Source organism: Spermophilus citellus (genome assembly GCF_964194105.1).
Source record: "Spermophilus citellus genome assembly, chromosome: 3".
Classification (NCBI taxonomy): Eukaryota; Metazoa; Chordata; class Mammalia; order Rodentia; family Sciuridae; genus Spermophilus; species Spermophilus citellus.
In genome coordinates this window covers 193,302,353-193,324,493 of record NC_138184.1, presented here as the reverse complement: position 1 = coordinate 193,324,493, position 22,141 = coordinate 193,302,353, and the positions used below count along the sequence as shown (strand labels likewise).

At 30.3% G+C, this 22,141-nt stretch overlaps 1 protein-coding gene across 10 annotated transcripts in view; it reads left to right on the top strand.

Moving 5' to 3' along the window:
• The window catches only part of PHF14 (PHD finger protein 14), a 604,994-nt gene that overhangs the window by 78,574 nt on the left and 504,279 nt on the right, over window positions 1-22,141 (top strand). For all 10 annotated transcript variants that reach the window (XM_081283666.1, XM_081283662.1, XM_081283668.1 and 7 more), the window contains 2 exons: window positions 10,606-10,656; window positions 10,770-10,891. In XM_081283666.1, coding sequence (XP_081139792.1) covers window positions 10,606-10,656; window positions 10,770-10,891 — 173 coding nt within the window. The remainder of the gene's footprint in view (window positions 1-10,605; window positions 10,657-10,769; window positions 10,892-22,141) is intronic.

The following is a 22,141-nucleotide window of genomic DNA, read 5'->3' as shown; positions in this document are numbered from 1 at the left end:
TGAACCTCATTTAGGTATCATGATACCTTTAGCTGTTTTACATACACCTATGCGTTCTTATGCTAGGCATCTTAAAAAAAATTTTTTTTTTTTAGTTGTATAAGGACACAATACCTTTATTTTATTTATTTTTATGTGGTGCTGAGGATTGAACCCAGTGTTTCACATGTGCTAGGCAAGCACTTTACCACTGAGCCATAATCCCAGCCATGCTAGGCATCTTGAAGACAACAGCTTTTTATATTATTAACTTGGCAATCCTTTAAAGAAATTAATTGGGTAAAATCATCATAATAATAATCTAGTTTTAATATAGGCTTATTTATTAGTTAAAGTTATTAATGAGTTTTAGCATACTTTCAACAAAATTTTATTTAATATGTAATTTTGTAAGATAAGTAAGTGAATATTTTTTAGGATCACTTGTTTCTTTTTAAATTATTTTTGTGCTAAGGAAAGAATCATTAGTGTAATTGAGTTTTGCACATCGACTAATTAAAGAATCTTTTTAAAAACTTAGATTATTTTCTTATGTCTACATACTTACAAATATTTGGTGTCTATGGATGTAGCTCAGTGGTGAAGAGCTTTCCTAGTATGCTTGAGGACCCGGGTTTCAATCCCCAGCACTGGAAAAAAAAAAAAAAAAAAGAAGTATGTGTATGACTTTTAATTTTGCCTTAAAATTAGCATTTAACATGTAATCTTATTTTCCTAAAATAATTTTTTTGGTAACATTATTCCCTTTAAAAGACAGAGTATATAAAATCAAGTTCTTGAGCATTTTAGGTAGCATCAAAAACTGGTAAGATAGCATACTACAGTGGAAATATCTGGAATGGATTTGAACTCTAGTCCATAGTCTACCAGTGACCCTTTATGTGGCCTTGGATAAGTATGCTTAATTTACCTTGTGTGTTAGCTTTCTGTTACGGTGATACATTCACTTAGATAATCAACTTAACGGAGGGAAGAATGATTTTGGCTCAGTTTTAAAGTTTTCAGTTTACGATCCTTTCAGGCCTATAAGAAGGTGGATTATCATGGCAGGGAGTGTGTGGAGCAAAACTGTTTACTTTATGGCGGCTGGGAAGCAAAAAGAGAGAAAGCTGTTCAGGATACTAATTTCCCCTTCAAGGGCACACCTCCAATAACCTAACTTCTTTCCTTTAGGTCCCACCTTCTAAATATTTTATCACCATCCAGTAGCACCTCAGGCTGACGATCATGCCTTCAACATATGACCTTGGGGGATATTTAAGATCCAGACAACAACATATATGCCTTCAACATATGACCTTGGGTGATATTTAAGATCCAGACAACAACACTTTGTTTTCATATATATCCCCATTTGTAAGATGAATTAGATCATCTCCATTCTTTTGTACACCCAATAGTTAGGTTCTAAATTCACAGTTTTATTTATTTTGTCCCTATGTTTGTTTATTAGAAGGTTAAAATATTCACATTAATATTCAGACTTAGGGAGATAATTAAAACTTTATAATTATGCTTTCAGGATTTTATTTTTATTTTATTTTTAAAGACCACATTTGTTGAGGATCTTTACTTTTTCCCTTTCTGGTAAATCTGTTATAATCATTGTTCTTATTTCTAAAAAATTACCTGCATGATATACTTTTCAACAAGTGGGCTACTAGGTGTTATGTATTGAAGGTTGACTTGTTTCCAAGTTGTTATTTTCTTTTGACAAATTTCCTTTGTGCCTTTACAAAGTGACATTTAATTGTTTTATGTAGTGAATTAGATATTGACTTCTTAATGATAGTAGTTTTCCAAAGATAAATAGGATTTATTAGTAGTAGAAATACTATAATAGAATAGTGGAAATATGCTTCCTTACTTTATGAACTTTAATAGTAGCTTTGTAGTATAATTTGAAGTCAGGTATTCTAATACCTTCAGCATTGCTTCATTGGCTTAGAATTACTTTGATTATTCTCTTTTATTCTTCCAGATTTTAGGATTTTTTTTCTAGTTCTATAAAAAATGTTGTTGGTATTTTGATTGAATCTGTATATTGCATTGAATCTGTATATCACTTTTGGTAATATCATCATCTTAATGATATTAATTCTGCCTGTCCATTAACTTGGGAGGACTTTTCATCTTGTAGTGTCTTCTTCAGTTTCTTCCTTCAGTGTTCTGTAGTTTTCATTGTAGACATCTTTAGCTCTTTGGTTGGGTTTATTCTTGGGTATTTCTTTTTTGAGACCATTGTGAATGGGATTGTTTTCCTGATTTCTTTTGTAGCCTGTTTAGTATTGCTGTGTAGGAAAGCTACTGATTATTTTATGTTGATTTTGTAAAATGTTGTTTTGCCAAATTTGTTTATTAGCTTTAGCAGTCTTCTGGTGGAAATCTTTGGATCTTTTAAGTAGGGAATCATATCATTTGTAAAACAGTGATAACTTGACTTATTCTTTTGTCTCTTTGTATCCTTTTTATTTTCTTCTCTTGCCTAATTGCTCTGTCTAGGATTTCTAGCAGGGAACACATTTTTATGATTGCTTGAATCTGTGGTCTTTGTTTGTTTGTTTTTGTTTTTTAAAGACGGGGTTTTACTATGTTTTCCTGGATGGTTTCATATCCTGGACTCAAAGGATCCTTCTGGTACAGCTTTCCAAGTGCTGGGACTACAGGCGTGTGCCACTGCACTTGGCTAATTTTCTTTGGGGAAAAATAATTTGGGATATGTATGTATTTTTATTGTTCCTTATTTCTTTTAATAGCAAATGTTCATATTTCAATACCATTAAGACTTTTATCTCTCTAGAATATTACTTTTCACTTTTTTTCTCTATCCTATACTGTTTCCTCTGACTTCCTTATTTCTTTTTCTTTTTTTTTTTAATGGTACTGGGGATTGAACCCAGGGGTGCTTAACCACTGAACCACATCCCCAGCACTTTTTAATACTTTATTTAGAGATAGGGTCTCCCTGAGTTGTAAGTGCCTCACTAATTTACTGTGATAGCTTTGAACTTGCAATCTTCCTGCCTCGGCCTTGTGAGTTGCTGGGATTACAGGCAATCACCACTGCGCCTGGCTGAGTTTCTCATTTCTGTTCATGTTTATCTCTGTCTTAGGTTGAAGCGTTCAAATACCAGGGATGCTTGCATATCCACTCTTATTCTTAAAAAATAGCTAAGTCTGTATAGAATTTTATATTCATTGTGTTTTCTAGAGGGTAGTTTTAGGCATTTTCTTTGAGGAAACGCCCTCAATATTGGTATTTATAGATTTTTTTTATAGTATTTCAGTAGAAGTAGTCTCTCACTTCCTAACATTTACAAAACATGTAAGTAGGGCATTATAGGTCTTATAGTTTGGAAAACCAAAATTAAATGTTAGCTCTCTAGTTACTAGTGACTACCTCATTTCTCCCTTTTCTTGTTCTGGTACTCATTTTCAGGATTCATTTGGTTATTTTTCTTCAGAGAATGTTTTCTGTTTCTGGTAGGAGAGTGGTAGTCTCTTGATAGTGTAGAAAGGAGTTAAATCCCTTGTACTTTATGTTACTGAATTTTATGTCACTGAATTTTAACACAAAGTAGCATTTTTATTGTGATAGCTGTGGAAGTTCTTATCTATATGATTTTGCATGATTTTTTATAAACTTAGGGATTTTTTATTTCATTGTTACTTTTGTTTTCAAAAAGTCAATAATATATGCATTTAATTTCCCTCAGTGTGGTAGGCAGAAAACTTTCACCCCAAACATGTCTGCTCCTAATACAGAGAACCTGTGAACATGTTATCTTTACAGAAAGGGCTTTACAATTATGATTAAAGTTATGGTTCTTGAGGTGGGAAGATAAACCAGAAATATCTGTATGGTCTTCATCTAATCAGAGGGTCTTTTAAAAGTAGAGGACCTTTCTTGTCTGTAGTCAGTAAGAGGGACATGTGACTACAGATAGTGGATCAGAGATAGGCAGATGAGGTCCTAAAGGAATGAGCTAAGGAATGTGGGTAACCTCTAGGAGCTCCGAAAATTAAGAAAATAAATCCTGCCCTTAGATCTTCCAAAATGGGATATCACCCTACTAATACCCTGATTTTTAACTGGGTAAGGTCCCTACTAGAATTCTGACCTGTAGATCTATAAGATAATAAATTTAGTTTTGTTTTTTTTTTAAGCCACTAAATTTTTGGTGGTTTGTTTGGGCAGTGATAGCAATTAAAATACATAGTGATTTCCACATATTCTTTAAGATTTAAAACTGAGTTATGAAAATGATTTATAGAATTTGATAGCAATTAATGTACATAGTGATTTCCACATATCCTTTAACATTTAAAACTGAGTTATGAAAGTGATTTATAGAATTTGAATATTTTTACTTGAAGTCACAGATGTTGGAAATGCATGACCCAATCCTCATATGCTGGAAAAATTCTAGTAGTCATTTTTCGTTTATTTAAATGTTTTATATTATTAAAAGATATGGAGTCAGTAGGTGGATTTTACAGTCTAGTTTATTTCATTATTAACACATATTGAACTTGTTTTATAAGTGGCATTTTTAGCTTTACTTACATATAACTTAAACATTAAATTTAACCATGTAAGCAGTAATGGGAAATTTATTGTATTTTAAAAGTTGCTGCAATTAAAATTAACTTTTAATTTTATTATAGATAATGGTGCCTTTTTAGAAATAATAGCTTTATTGAGATATAATTCACATATCATACAATTCACCCATTTGAAGTATACAATTCAGTGGGTTTAGTGTGCTTAGAAAGTTGTATAGTCATTACCACAATGTTTTAGAATGCTTTCTTCATTGCCCCCAATCCCATACCTATGTTAGCATCCCCATTCCCCATTTCCCACCCTCAAACCTAAGCAGCCACTAGTCTACTTTCTGTTGCTGTATATTTGCCTAATCACAGCATTTCATATAAATGGAATTACATCATAAATTTGCTTCTTAGCAGTATGTCTTCAAGGGTTCATGAATTTTATAGCATGTATCAGTACTTTTTTTTTCTTTTATTATTTTATAGAACTCCACTTTTAAAGTTTTAGTCTGCATATGCCAGATTTTATTTATCTCTTCATTAGTTAATGGACATTTGGGTTGTTTTCACGTTTTGGCTGATACAAATCATGTTGCTGTGAATATTGATGAACAGATTTTAGGTGAACATAGGCTATCACTTCTCCTGACTATATACTTAGAAATGCTGGCTTATGGTATTTCTGTGTTTAGAAGTTTTGATAAATGGGTTTTAGTTGGGATTTTGAAAGATCCAAAGCAGCATATCATTTTATTTTTATATTTTTCCTTAGTTGTACTCAGGTTTCTAATAATATTTGTGTAAATTAGTATTAGCTTAATACCTGTAGACTCATGAGTCTAAACTCCATATGGATAGGAATAATCCTGTTTACCAAAGGAAATTGGTCCTATTCTCTTTGTATATTTATCATATTTCATTGATGAAAATATAGAATTTTTGTAAAGGCAGCCTTGGGATATTTCTATTTAAGTACCTGGTCATTTAAGACATTTTCTCTGCATTATTTTTTATGTGGAAAATTTTCCTTTTAGGAAAGGAAATTACTTTTGAAGAAAATATAAATTAGTTTGTTTATGTCCCTTTTGAAGTTACTTTAAAGTTGATGTTTGTACTTTTGGGCATATTTTCTAATAACTTTAATGTAACTTGAAAGCTTTCAGATTTTCTTTTCATTTTTTTCCCATTCTATATCATCTGATGTCTTTTCATCTTTTATACAAGTGCCAAAGGACTTGCTGGGACCTTTCTTTCTATAGTCTTCTCTCTCTCTCTCTCTCTCTCTCTCTCTCACACACACACACACACACACACACACACACACACACACACACACACTCCATCTGCTTTCTTTGATCTTTCTTCCTGACTTAGAAATTTTTGTTGTTTTATATATTTCATTTTCTTTTTTTGCAAAATAAATGCAATAAACAAAGTACTTATTAGCAGTTTTGACTGAAAATCACGTTGTTTTCCAGGATGTACTATTTCTTCTAGATCATTATTTTGGAAAAGGACTTAAACACATTTGATCTGTTTCTTGTCTTAACACTGAGCTGCTAATAAGCCTATTCCAAGTAACAGTCTTTATTTGAGAGATAATCAGATTTCTTAGAGTCTACTTTCATTACACTTATGGTATAACTAGTTATTATACATATGCAAAGTAGCTATTTAGTACTGTTAGGAATGAAATCTTAAGAATCTAAAAATATGGCATATTTTTAAAATATATAACTATATATGTTATAGATATATATGTGTATGTATATATATATTTGGATTCTTCTTCAGAAAAAATGTTCAAACATTTGGATTTTATTCTATTAAAATGTGGGTTGAAGATATAGCTCTGTTGGTAGAGTGCTTGCCTCACATGCACAAGGCACTGCATTCAATCCCCAGCACCATTAAAAAAAATTTTTTTATTAAAACGTCTAAAGCTTAAGATGCATTTGTCTGATTTGTCTTGTTTTATCTTATCTTTATACTAATTACTTGAATGATTACAGGTCTGTGAAAGAAACACTATTTATGGAGGATTTAGATAGCAGAGTTATCTGTTATCAGATTCAAGAAGTCCTCTGACTACTAAACTGATGATAAAACTTGTGTCATAGATTCTTAGAAAAAACCTTGCAAAGAACCCTGTTGTGAGCTAGAAGGTACTTTACCTTATTTTGGCCACCTGGATGAGATTCATGAATTCTTAGCTAAAATAATCTTATTCAGACCTGAATGCCTTTGTTTTGCCTTTTGCTTGTTGGAAATATATCATTTTTATTTATTTCTAGGAATCTGAAATAAAATGAAGAACAGATGATGCTTCAATGTTTTACATATTTTGTATATAATATTATCTATGAGTAGGGTTTTATAGGAACATATCATAAACCATACATTTTATTTTGTATATTTAGTTCAAACATTATTTTAATTTATAATATTTAAACCAAATTGGTTATGAATATGTTTTTATTCTTCCACTCTTGTTCATAATTCTGTTATTAAAATATGCTCTACAGTTAATTGATCAGAAGGGAAACACTCACTTTTGGTGATCACTGTTCCATCTGTTGTGTGTTGATAGCCAACAGAAACAGATGGTACTTTATTCATACCTTGTTTTTGTGTATACATAGTATTTTTCTTTGAATATTATATGAACTTTAATTTATAATTTGTTTTTAAGGTAGTTTCATGATTGAAAAACAAATTTTGGGAGAATTATATATATGTATGCATTTATATACGCACACACACACATATATATACACACACATACACACACACACACACACAAATAAACTTTAGTTTGAAGCAGTTTTAAACAGCTGCCAGAAAGCTACTGGCATTTATTTCACAGCATAACTCTGATAATATGTAATCTGACAGAGGTTTTTGAGGTTTGACTTAGTTGTCCTAAATTAACATTGAGGTTGGGATTTTACTCATGCATAAACATGTTTGTCTTTATATGAAATTATATAGGGAGGCATTTCTTCTTCATCTAACCATACATTGATTACTTATTGTTATTTGTATAAATGTTGATTTTTCATCAAAATAAATAAAAAAACAAGATGTGTTAAATTCAGAGAAAACAGTTCACAAGTGAGTATGTGAATCCCAGATTAGTGATATCACAGATGTTGAAGAACTTACTTTTATTTTTAAATTCAGCTCACTTGTCAAATAAATCATTCTAGCCTTAGGAAAATCATCTTGCAATTTACTTAATTATAAATTAAAATAACCCCAGCTCTAAAGCATTAATAAAAATTGAAATATTTAATTATTTGTTTCAGATTAACAAATTACTAAAATAATGCTGGTAACTAAAATAATTTTGTTCTTCTACATTGCCTTTAATACATTCCAGTCTCTTCTGTGGATGTTTTTATTACCTCTTTTCAAGAAAATGTACCACAGATAGATTGAGACAGGTAATATAAGTGGCTCAGATCATCATTATTCCCTAAGTAAGTCAAGTTCTTAAAAAATAACAAAAAAGTTGGAATATGCCAAGATTTGAAATGAGTTTTAAAGTTATCATTTACTCCTAATACCTTAATAATTATTTTCAAGATGAAGTGTGATTTGGAATCCCTTAAATCATTTGGAACTTTAAGATAATGTGTCTTTACTGCATCCTAAAGGGCATAATTAGGTAAAAGTCTTCCTTCTTCTACACATTATTTTTATGCAGATGCTTTATTTATTTTGTTTCTAATGTAATTTGTATCAGCCACAACATATATTAGGAAATAACAACCGTGTATTATGAATACTTTTATACATCTGAGTTGGAGTGAGCTCTTTGATGGTAATAATTTGAGAGATTAATAAAATGCTTTTTTTTCTTTCCTCTTGCTGTTTTGTACCATTTCTGTCTTATAAACTTCTCTGATGATTCATTTAGGGGATATTATGTTTAAATACCTTGCTTGTTGCAATCATAGGCAATTAATGAGTTTTTTATGCTTATAGATGCTGTCACATTATTAAAAGTAGAAAAAGATACTCCAGCTCTCAACATTTTTTCAGTCTTTCTTTTTTCACCTTTTTAGAAGTTAAAACATTTATTTATTTATTTTATTTTTTGCCATGTTGCAGATCAAACCTGGGGCCTTACACATGATAGCAATCAGTCTACTACTGAGTCTATCCCTTTAAGCATTTCACTGATTGGAGGACTTGGTATTTTTGAATAGTTGTGTTTGCATTAAATTCTCTTTTAAAAAAGTTAGGAATTTGACAAATGTTAAGAAATTCCTGTAATTATGTTGGTAATAAGTCATGTTAGTCATTATACTCTATGGGGCTAACAAATTAGGTAAGAAGAGAGTGAAAATTTGTATTTCTTCTCTATTGGGTATGATTCTCTAATTTACTCTTTTTGAAATGTGAAAAGTCTTCATTGTACATTGTGGTGCTATTGCTTATTTAAGTAATGAAGCATAATAGGAGATTTGCTCATCTCTAGTTGGGATTAAATTATAAATCTTGGACTTCATATGTAGGAAAAATCACTTAAGAGACTGGGGTTTGAGGTTTACCTCTGTCACTAACTGATGTTGTGACATTAGGAAGTCATTTCTTTGGGCTGCTTTTTTCAGACCTCTGAGATGATAGGATACCATATTCTTTTAAACAACCTTGTTTTTCTAGCCAGAACTATGTTACTTTTGTTAAATTACTACATGAATATATCAGTGATTACCATTTGGTAATTAATGAAATTAATTTAAAAGGACTGCTTTAGGTAATTATAAATATACTTGTTCATTTTTAAAATAACATGTTAATAAAATATATAGATAGGTATAGAAAAGGGAATTTATGAATATAGAGAGTAATGTAAATACATCATTCAACAATAGAATTGCTAATTGGTATTTTACCATATGATGTAAATTGCAGTATGAATATGAAAAAAGTTTCAATTGATTGAATTATATCAGATGTTAAAGATTTGATAGATTTTCACAAATAGTAAATACAGGTTGATCATCTCTAATCCAAATATATAAAATTGGAAATGCACTCAAATTCAAAACTTTCTGAACATCAACTTTCAAAAAGTTTCTCATTTCAGTCATTTCAAATTTTGGGTTTTCAGATAGGAATACACAACTTGTAAAGTCTATGCAAGTATTATGAAATCTGTAACACTTCTGTGATCTCAAGCATTTTGGATAAAGGATACTCAGCTTGTGATTAAATTTCTTCCAAAGAATTGGAAACATAAAATTGGAGAATTAACATATGTACTTGAAAATTAATTCAAAACTAATTAATACATTGTTACTTCATTACGTAAGATGGGTTGAATGAAAAGCATGTGGACATGTGTGAAGGCCTTTTAAGTATTCTGTTCTGAAGATCATAGAACTAAAATAAATAGTTTGAGTACTTTCTCATTGATAGTTCATTGACTATTCTGAAATTGTCCTGTACATATAAATTATGGAAATCGGATAATAGATTGCCAGAGAAGGAAAAAATAATTTAAACTTTTTGTTATTTATATTAGATAGTATAATTGGTTCATCTGGCCACTTATAATTTATTTTATTAAAACAAATTTTAAAATCTTTACATAATAAGCATTGTGTTAAGTTTAATTTGGTATAGAAATATAATATACATATTTCTTACTAATGTGGAGATGAATTGTTTCTGGGACAGAAATTGAAGCATTAAATAGTAAGAGTGCCACAGAAAGGAAAGAGATGAATACAGAAAGAACTAGCCCTGAGTATTCATTTGGGACTTGATTAATAAATATTGTCTCTGTTAAGGACACTTCTATACAGTTTTTTTCAACGTAAGGTGCGAATGCCTTACTAGGAATTTTTCTTAAAAGCCAGATTTTAATTTAGTTTATTGGAATGAGCCCGAGATTCTGCATTTCTAAAGGTGCCCCAGATTATGCTAGTACTTAAGGGCGAGGTTCATCTTTTGAGAATTGAGGCAGTAATATTTAACAGAGAAAATTTATTTTTATTATTATTTAAACATTAGATATTTTTGTGGATTTTCTTTTAGAGAACCAGAGGACGGAAACGAAGCTTTGTTCCTGAGGAAGAAAAACATGAGGTTGGAATAAGTTAAGCAGTTTTTACACAGTTCAAATTTTGAGAAATTTTCTTCTTAAAATTGTTTTCTTTATATCCTGATTTTGTTTTGATTTATTCTCCCTTGTATGGCAGGAAAGAGTTCCTAGAGAAAGAAGACAGAGACAGTCTGTATTACAAAAGAAACCCAAAGCTGAAGATTTAAGAACTGAATGTGCAACTTGCAAAGGAACTGGAGACAATGAAAATCTTGTCAGGTAAATTGGATGCTGAGTCCTTGTCTTTTTGGGATTAAAGTCCCATGATTATCATTTTCTTATCACAGATAAAATGAAAAAAACAAAAATAGAATAAGATGTTTATAAAAATCTTACTTAGAAAAATATTTCAGAAATAGATTTCATCTACTGATTAACTTTGCACACATAGTTATACTCTGGATTTAGATGTAAATAAGAGTGATAATCTGGATCTTGAACACAAGAGAATTAATTTTCTCTTCACAAGAGAAGTTGTCAGTATTTTTATAAAGAGGCCACAAAAGTAATTTGATTTAAACACTTTATATTGAGATTATTGTTTTATCTCATAAGATCATAAAGTTAATACGCTCTTACTTATTATAAAAGTTGAAGTTTATTAAGGCAACCAACAATAAGACAGACTTTATTTTATTGGCAAGAGCTTCATTAGCACTTCCTTATTGCCTACCAAAATGAATGTGTTAAATGCTTCTCTCTTATGAAATAAAGAAAGGTGAAAAGATGGCCTAGATAGATTTTGTTTTGTTTTGTTTTCTTCTTTGTTTTTTTGTTTTGTTTGGGTACTTTTTTATTTTTAAATCAAGCATAATACTAATCAGGAAGCTTAGCTGATGCTGTACAATGACTATTCCTGAGGGCCCAGAGATTTCTAATTTTAGCCATTTGCATCTTGCTGAAATGAAGAAAGTACTCAGTTTGCTGGTGTGGGTGGTTAACAAAAAAAAGTTAATTTAAGAGACATCAGTCTTTCAAAGCGACAGTGGCAGAGTTCTTGTAGCACGGTGAGGGAACTCTGTCTGATTTCTTTTAAAAATTGTCTTGGTAAAGTCCTACTGAGTTGACTGAGGACTGAAAATTAAACACTTCAAAAAGAATAAACTTATGTTGATGAAATAAATATATTAGTATAATTATGAGATTTTAAATATTTACTTTAAAAATGATGTTCTATGTTTTAGTCATTAAAAATATAATTTCTTTTGTCTTCATCAAATAAAGGCAGGAAGTTTTTTTTAAATCTATTAGTTTTTTATATTATCACTAAGAAAGATAAGGAGAAGGTAAAGATTTCAGTGAAGAAATACAAAGTGCTTCAACAAAGTAAGAAAGTCTATTTTCTTTTATGTAGTTGATGCAGAATCTTTTGGGAGTTGTCATGAAGATGAAATTCATTTATATTTAATTAAAGTAATTCTGAATTCAGGAGATATATATGTATAATTCTGATCATACTATGAATTATGTCAAAATGAAATCCCAAGCTTAAGTATAATATAATGATATACATAAAATTACAAAAAAACTAAAAAATTACAATATTACATAATAAAAACTCAATCAAGGGAAATGCCATTGAGGTTGGAGATAGGGTTGAGGAGCATGATTAATTTGAAATCGTAGTTAAAAACTTGTGATCTTCTTTTCAATTATTTGAACCTATACCAATGTCTATCTTCATTCATTTTTTTGAAATACTAGATTGATTCAGGCCCTTTTACTGTGGAATCTAAACATTTTTACTAGTTTTCATGTTATTTTTTGCTTATATTTGATCTAACCTAGGGAATAAATATAGCTTATATTTCAAAAAGCACTTTATAATAGGGCCTTTCCAACCCACTATATTTTAGGTATCTTGAAAAAAAGTAGGTACCGTTTTTCTTATAATCTTTATAAAACTTTTGAATAATATTTGCCTTTCTTATTTATTTCATTGGTTTCTGTTGTAAAATTTTCATTCCTAATTGCATGATTAAAACATGTCAGTATTTGGAATTTAGTGAAAGTCTTCTTGGAAGGTAAAGATATTTTTATTAACCTAGAAATGATGGATATACAAAGTCCCTTTCCTTGGTTGCCTCATAAAAAGGATAGCATCATAAATTTTCTGCAAAGATTTTTAAAGGTAATGAAGAGGAAATTAAATGTTTTTATTATAATATTTCTGAGAAAAAGAGTAGATATAAAATAATGCCATAAAGTGTTCTATGGTTATAATATGATTTTTCTTTAAATATTTAGTTTAAGCACTATTGCTCCTGGATTAAAGAAGAATTTTATTTTGCATAGAATTTCATGTGTTTAATAAAAACAATTGTATAGCTAATATCTGCCATTTTCCCTAACATTACATTTCATTTGGAGTTAACACCATCATTGCTTGAAAATAGTCCCCCTAAAATTCATATTTTTATGATTACATTATATATTAAGTATTACATTGTATATTAAGTATTATGTATACGTATTCTTTTTTAACTTTAAAATATTTTAAATAAGGCTTTATTTTCTATAAAAATATATTTCAGTGGAAGGTCAGAGATATACTCATTGTGTTTATCTGTTGGTTCTCCTATAAAATTAAACATTTTTGATTATAGTAATCTTTTATTAAATATGTTTTCTGTGTTTCCTCAAGTTTCTTTAAAATAATGTCTGCAACTTAGGAGAACCTTCTCTTTAGCATCTTTGATTTTGAAACCACACTTCTCTATGTAATTCAAGCTATATGGAAAATTCATATTAGTTATTATTCTTGCTGTTTCAGTTATTTGTATATGTTTATGTGAATTTATTTTCTTTATATAATTGGGAAATTGTGTGCAATTTATCAGTAAACTGTAATTAGTAGGATCCAACTTATTTTTTACTACAGCTTATCTCAGATCTTTGACAAAGAATTTAGCATTTCTGTGCCTCATTTTTCCCCCATGTTATACATGATCAAATCATGAATAACTGCTAAGTGATGATAAAATCTTTTCTTTGTAAAATATTAGGACAGTGACATTGGTGATACAAAGGATACATACATGCTTGTGTTGAAATGTGGTTCATAATTGGTAAATATATTTTCATTAGTAATAAATACTGATTTTTAACCTTTCAGAAAGTGTATGTATCCTGTTTTTATATAAACTTATTTCTAGTATTTAGGGGACAAAGGGAATTTTGACTACATCCTTACATGTTCTCTAAAATGATAAGAATAAATGGTTCAGATTTGGGAAATCTGAAAATTATCAAGGTCATTAAGAGGAAGATAATTTTTATAATGTCTTATGGAATTTTTAAAAATATTGTTTCACTTTTTCCATCTGCTTGTTAAATTAAAAATTTTTTTGCAAAAGTTTCCATTAAAAATAGATTCCTTTATGTCCTTATAAATATGCAATATAAATGCTAAAGGCCAAATTGATACTCTGTGTTAGAACTGTGAGATCTTTTTCAGGCATTTATTTATTTTGAGAGAGGTATTCTTTGTGAGAAGTATGGCCCCATTTAATGATACCTTATTTTTGTTTCTACATTTAGTGTTCAGTAAGTCCTTGATAAATGAATGATAAATGCCTAATAAATAGACTCCATATATTTTTGCTGCCAACCCTAAAAAATTTTACAATTTTAATTTAATCCTAGAGAAAATTGAGTCACTAAATATAAATTTTTCATGGAAATATTTAAAAGACTTTACAATGTCACTAAAGTCTGATGTTTTTTTTTTTCCTATGACAAGGTAAGAAAATAAACACAGATTTTAAATAATTCATGCACCTATGTAAGAGTAGAAATGAAGTGATTGTTCTTTTTGAACACTTTTGATTTTCAAAAGATAGCTTTTAGAGATAGCTAGATAGCCTTTCTTCTCCATAAGTTTTTATTTAGATGTCACATCAGGAATAAGTCTAAACTTTTAAACCTCATATTTTATTTTAATTATGTAAATTCAACGCGACACATTTTATTACTTAAAATAAAAAACCATAGGCTAGAGACAAAAGAGTTTCTAAAACTAAGAACTCTAGACTCAGTGAGTCTTCTCAAATACTATCTTTAATTTTATTTGTATTATAGCCATTTTTCAGAAACATTGAGGTTAGGAAATGATCTGTGAAGCTATTCACTTTTACAACTAATTCCACACTATTAAATGCTTGCTAGATTCCCCTTATTTGAGTATAAGGCAAATTACATAGATATTGAATCATTGTGGTTACATACAAGGTTAGCATGTTAATTTGCTCTCTAAGCAATGTGGTTAGCATTTTTATTTATTTCATATTTTAAATATCTGACTTCTTAATGTTTTCCCCCCAAACTAATTTGTATCATAAACTGTTAGAAACACCAACAAGAAATAATATATACTAGATTTTTATTTCAAATATTAGTCTCTATTATTATTCTGATTCTTTTTATTATAAATTAATTTTTTGTTCTAATTGGTAAAGATATTTTTAAATGGCCTGGGTCATAATTAAAGGGGTTTACTTCCTGAGATTTGATTAGATTGATAGTAAAGCTAAAATTGGTTATAAATTTTGGTACTATTTTTACAGAACGGCAGATCATAAAGGTGAATATTTAAATGACATTATAAATGAAGCCAGGTGTGCATGCCTTTAACCCCAGTCACTGTGGAGGCTGAGACAGGAATATCATAAGTTTAAGACCAACTTTGGCAACTTAGCAAGACCCTGTCTCAAAAAGAATTTGGGGGATATAGCTCAGTGATAGAGTACTGTGGGCTAAATCCCCTGTACCACAGAAACAAACAGAAAATGGAACCTAGTTTATCTATTTTAAGAACACTTAGTATTACATTTGGTAGAATTTTTTAAAGTTATTTTATTTTGATTAAAGACCTGCTAGATTACTAGCAAGTAATAGTTTATCATATGATAATCACATAATTACTAATAGTTTATCACTTTTTGTTTTAATAATTCATTTGCAGTGCTGGGGAATGAACACAGAGTTTCATGCATGCTAGGCAAGTGCGCTACCACTGAGCTATATATATCCCAGCCCCAGTAATCACTCTTAATAGTATATTTAATAAAACAGTGTATTCTTGTGCAAATATCATGTGATTATAAATTAATGTTACAATTGTTTATTATTTAGATACTTATAATTTAAAACTAAGAAACAAATATGGGTCTAAAAATGGTTTATATATTCTAATACATTTCATATGCATTAAAAATACACATTTTCTGCACATAGTTTGGGATAAACTTATTTTTTCTCTTTTTTTATCTCTATCAACAATTTCCAGGATAGGTTTTCTTCTTTTGATTATTTCATTTTGTCTTGTATTTTTTTTTTTCTTTCTTTTTTTTTTTTTGGTACCAGGGATTGAACCCAGGGGTTAAGCACAGAGCGACATCCCCAGCCCTTTTTTTTTTGTTGTTGTTTTTTAAATGTCTTATTTTGAGATAGGGTCTTGCTAAGTTCCTTAGGGCTTTCCTAAGTTGCTGAGGCTGGCTTTGAACTTAGAATCCTCCTGCCTCAGCCTCCTGAGTCCCTGGAATTATAGCTATGTGCTCTTGCACCCTGCCATCTTGAATTTCTAAGTCATTGACTGCTATTATTTTGTAAAAGGATTCTTTCAAAAGCTTGGATTTTGAATATCCCCTCACATCACCCTTGCAATCTGTGTGACATAACCCTTTCCTCAAATTTGGATACTATTATTTCTAATATAGGTTTATCTGGGCTTTTCTCCGTGAAAATATTTTAAAAGCATTGTCATCAGCTTTGTTCTTGTCCCAACTCACTTAAAAAAGGCAATATAACAAGATGTCTCTCAAGACCTATGGATATCCTCTAACTCATAGCCCGAAGTTTGCTGCTCAACAATTTAACAATGTTCACATCAAAAGGAAAGAGCAGTCTAAATTCATAATAGATGAATCATTAGAAATTATTTGAAGGCTTGTTTATTTTTTAATAAGTGATAATATTCTTTTTTTATAATTTTTCTTTTTATTTTTAGATGGACACAATGCCTTTATTTTATTTATTTATTTTTATGTGGTACTGAGAATCAAACTCAGTGCCTCACACATGGTAGGCAAGTGCTCTACCACTGAGCCACAACCTCAGCCCTCTTTGAAGATTTAAACAAAGAAATATGAATATGACCTCTTTGAAATTTTATTTATTTGGATTTTTAACACTTGACTTTTTACATTATTTTTTAAGTAACTGTTGTAAAAGCAAGAGCTTTTCAAGGAAATTCTAATCTGTTTGACCAAACAATGGTATTATCTAATACTTAAGGTAAAATTAGAAACATTTATTTCTGTTCCATTCTAATATAATAACATCTCTACTTTGAGAGAATGTTCACAAATTTCCCTTTTGCTTAATGAATGGTTGCTTTTTAAACCTTTTCTTGTCTTTAAAAAAGGAAACTGGGCATAGTGGTGCATGCCTATAATCCCAGCTGCTCTGGAGGCTGAGGTAAGGAGAATTGCAAGCTCAAAGCAAGCCTCAGCAATTTAGGGAGGCCCTGAGCAACTTAGTGAGACCCTGTCTCAAAAAGTAAAAAGTAAAAAGGGCTGGGATGTGGCTAGGTGGTTAAGCACCTCTGGGTTCAATCCCTGGCATGCACCAGTCAATCAGTCAAGCAAGCAAGCAAGCAAGACCCAGGGGCTTGACATAAACAAGCAAACAAACAAACAATGCCCCTAGATTCAATTCCTGGGGGGGAAAAAGAGAATAAAATACCTTATGGGTTATGTTAGTTGGAGGGTTTATTTTATTATTGTTTTTGAAATCCTGCCCATTTGATTGTATCAACTTGAGAAAGTTGCGCTTTTTAATTTAAACAGCTTAATAACAAAATTCTAAGAATGCCAATATTTAACATGTCAATAGTGCTAGAATGTGTAAAGAAATCAGTCTGTGCAGGGATTAGCAAAGGTCCCCTCCCCCACTTTTAAAATCAAAGATGAGCAGGGAAAAAGAACAAATGTTATAGCTACTTTGACTTATAATACATCATCCTTGCTGATACACTTTTTAAAATAGATATTTTCATGAACTAGAGTCTGACTAGCTTATATCTAGATAATAAAAGATTAAGTCAATTAAAAAATACAAGGGTGAATCTACATAGAAACTTTATCATTTGTGCTTCGTTTTGAGTTTTTAACACCAGACAACATAAATAAATTTGGAAAAACTAAATGAAACAAAAAACAGTTCAATTTTACCCAGAGTTATAAATTTTGAAAATTATGATGAAATAACAAAACATAAATAATTTTAAGGAAATATTGTTTCACTAATTAATATTTGTGAATTGTCTTATCCAATGTTCTCTTAACTTTTAGGTCTTAGGGCAATCTATTTAGCTATCCCCATATTTATAATACAAAGAAAGCAGTTTCAAGATTGCCAACCCAAACTACTGCAAAGAGTAAGTCTACCAAGTTCAGTAGTTATGTTACATAGATTGAATAGCACAGAATGAATCAAAAGTTACATAGAATGAATAGCATAAAATTAAGGGAATAGATTTGTCAATTTTGACAAAAAGATGCACTTTTATAGCCCTCATACTCTTCCGTACCCTGTCCCAGGGAGAATTCAAAAGTTGAATCAACCTTACAATATTGGTATAAACCCCTTCTGGTCATATGTTTAGATTTTCTTTGATAATATGTATATTTTGGGGGATACTGAGGATTGAACTCAGGGACACTTGACCACTGAGCCACATCCTCAGCCCTATTTTGTAATTCATTTAGAGACACAGTCTCACTGAGTTGCTTGGCATGTCTTTTCCTGCAAATATTGTTCTGCTAATTTCTTATTTTTTAGAGTCTCTACCAAGGATTGTCTATGAAGAAATACTGGTATTCTCAAAGACTGTGGAAATTATTCCATCTAATAATTTGATTTTAAAACACTTATTTAAAATATTATTTTGTCACATTTTTCCTTAAATTTTCAAACTGTCTTGACTTAGAGTTTTATGGGAAGGTTTTCAGTTAATCTTTTTCAAAAAATAGATATTGAGATTTTTTTTTCATTTTGTGTTCATTTTGGTAAGTTTTGTTTTTCAAGGAATTTATTCATTTTATCCAGCTTGTCAGTTACTTCTTTCCTGTGTATCAGCACCATTGTCTTTTCTTTAGTCATGTCCCTTTCTTGGGTGTACCCTACAATTATTTGCTTAAGACTTTCCTGCTTCCTATAATGTTTTGGAGTATGTTTTCTTCTAACCCTACGTCAGTATTACTTCTTTCATTGTTCTTGTCAGTATTATATGACCTCATGTTCCTTGTCTTTCTGATTAATTAATAATTCCTTATTTTTGTAGTAATTGTTTATTTCACTGGGAATTAAGGAGATCGCAAGTAGTTCAAGGTTGTCACATGCCAGTTCTTTTAGGCAAGGTTACTTAGTCCCTGTGCATCAGTTTTCTTATTAGAAAAGAACTTTAGGCTAAGTCATCTGTAAGGTCTAATAAACCAGCTCTTATAGTGAAAGATCATGTGTTATTAGAGGTTCCCAAGTTAACATTATCTATTTGTTTATATTTTGTTACAAGCTCTTATATGAAAACATACTTTGAGTTGTATATCTTTCCAGGTTGCTTAAATGACCCTGTCTAATAATGTAGAATGTGATTCTTTTTTCTTGATTAAATCTGTTCAAATAAGCCAGTTTTCTAGTTGCCCTGTCTCATTTAGCTAGGGCAGTAGAAAGCAAGTCATTTCAGAATACTTGCTTTCTTTGACATATAAGAAGTTGTTTGAACTCCATTGATATCTAATTTGCATCCCATAAAATTTTACCAGTTTTAACTGTGGCGCTTAATGATTTTTAATAAATGTATAGAGTAGTTCAGCTTTCAGTTTTAGAGCATTTCTATCACCTTACAAAGTGCTGTGCCTATTTGCTGTCAGTCCTTATGCCGTCTCCAACTCCAGCTACCATTGCACATGTCCTTTGTAACTGGCTCCTGACAGCCCAGTCTATTTTTTTCCTGATCCCCCCTTTTTTTTCTTCCTAGTAATAATAAAGTGTAATTGCCTTCTGTTTACACTGTAAATATCTTTCTGATTATATATAAATTATATTTGTTTCAAAGAATTCCCTCAAATTCAGTAAGGTACTTCTAATTAAATAAATGCTTAAGTGAGTCTTTTCTTATAAAGTGAAAAAATAATCCCATTTTATTCCTTATTCAACTTGATATTTCTAAAAAGACATTAAACAGATAGTCTGTTAAGTTTATATGAAGAGTCTAGATTTTATTAAATTTTAAAGTATCTGTATTTGGGGAAGCAATATTGTATGTGAATGATTAAAATGTACAGATTTATAATCAGTCTTCTGGGTTTAAAACCTGTGTTTGGTATTTGTGAACTCCACCTTTATCTTCCCTGTAGGTTAATTTCCTTACCTGTAAAATACCAATAAACATTAATTCTTTCTGCATAGGTTGTTTGAAGCATTAAATAAGATAATGTAAGTAAAGGGTATGGCATAGTGGTTAGGAAATGGTGAATGTTTTATATATATAAAAAAGAATAACCCTAATAAACTTGATGGGATAACTATGTTATTCACCTGATGTTTACAATGTATCGGGCATTTTATCTGTACATCTTAAATCATCTAGCTACCCAATGAGGTGGACAGCATTATTATTACCATTGAACTGAAGAGGAAATGAACATATAGAGATATCAAGTATCTTCCTAAAAGTTGCATTGCTAGAAAGTGGCAGAACTGGAACTTGGGCAGTGTGGCTCCACATTCTAGTCTCAGCATAATTTATATTTAATTTGCTTGGTTGAATAAGACTTGTTTTTATATATGTATTTGTTATGGGCTAACCGACAGCCTTTTCATGATCATATCTGACACTGTTATTTTCTTAATAATGGCTTTCCAGAGTGCATTTGATGTTCTTTGAGTCTTCAGTGCTGTAATCTTTATTCTCTTAAGCATGCTATTTGGTTTGCTTTGGTATTAAACTGACTTATTAAAAGGTTTTAACTACTTGCCTGTTTTAACTTTATAAAGTGAAAAAATAAATATCATTAAATAATTCTTTATTACATTTTATATTGAATAAGGATCACAGCCCTAATAACAGAACTTCTTTGTAGATGCTTACCTGTAGGATGTTTTTTGGCAACATTACACCTTTTCCAGACAATTTAAGATATATTAATATTTCAGTGAAATATGAATATAGTTACATTGTATTTATGTTATATATGCATATTATTAAAATGGCACATGTGTCCATATTTTACCGATACACTATATATATTTAATGTCATATATTTATTAAATAAGCTGTTGGGGAAATCTGTGATTTCATGTACCCTCACATTTTTGTTATTAGTAATTTTAATTGTAGCCATTTATTTACTAAATACGTATGTCATCCTTTTGTCTTGAAGAATAGCACACCATTGTTTTAATTGTAGATTGAAAAAAAATCCTTAAATATACAGGATTAATGATGTAAAAATTTAGAGTTGATTATTTGAATTAACTATGTTATACAAACAAAAAAAAAGCCAGATTACAAGCACACTGTGTTTGCATTTTGTCAATAAAATTTGTAGAACCAGTGTATCTCACATATATTCAGTGATCTGAGGGTATAATATTATTAGTAGTATTTTTGGAGACACGGGGTCATTTAAATGAGTGGTACAATGCAAGGCAATTGACAATTGCTAACCTTTGAAATTTAGTAAGCTTAGCAAATAAAGAACATTGTCTATTTCAGAATCTTCATAAAAGAAATGTCAATTTGTTCCTCAGTTGAGAAGTTTTACACCATTAAATTGATTCTGTCTTCAGCATGCAGACTTTATATAACCTCACCTTTAGGGTGATCTTGTTCAGGTATTAAAATGCTTTTGGTATTAACTGCTACTTTATATATTTGACTCTCTATAGAAGTCTATATTTTAATTAACACTGTGATATTTGAACAGACACTTTCATATTTCTGTTTTCTCATTAAGAATAGAAAAGAGAATGTACCAAATCTTAATTTTTCCTCACATTTCACCTTATTCACTCATTCTCAGAAGTGGTATGTGTCATTTAGTGTAACACTAATTTTCCCCTTCATATCGTTGATACATATGGAGAGACTGTTAATTAGTGAAACTAGGATGATCACTTTCTAACTTTTTAGAAGAGTCTCTTTCTTCCCTGACCTTGCCTTTAGGCCAATAGTAGTATTTAATATTTATCTTAATAGTAAAGAACAAAAAATGAACCTAACTTGAAAACTTAATTAATAAGCAAGTAGAGCTGGGCACTGTGGTGCGGGCCTGTAATCCCAACTATTTGGGAAGCTGAGGTAGGATTGCAAATTTGAAGGCAGCCTTAGCAATTTAGACCTGCCTCAAAAGTGAAAAAATGGCTAGAGATGTAGCTCAGTGGTAGGATACTCCTGTGTTCAAA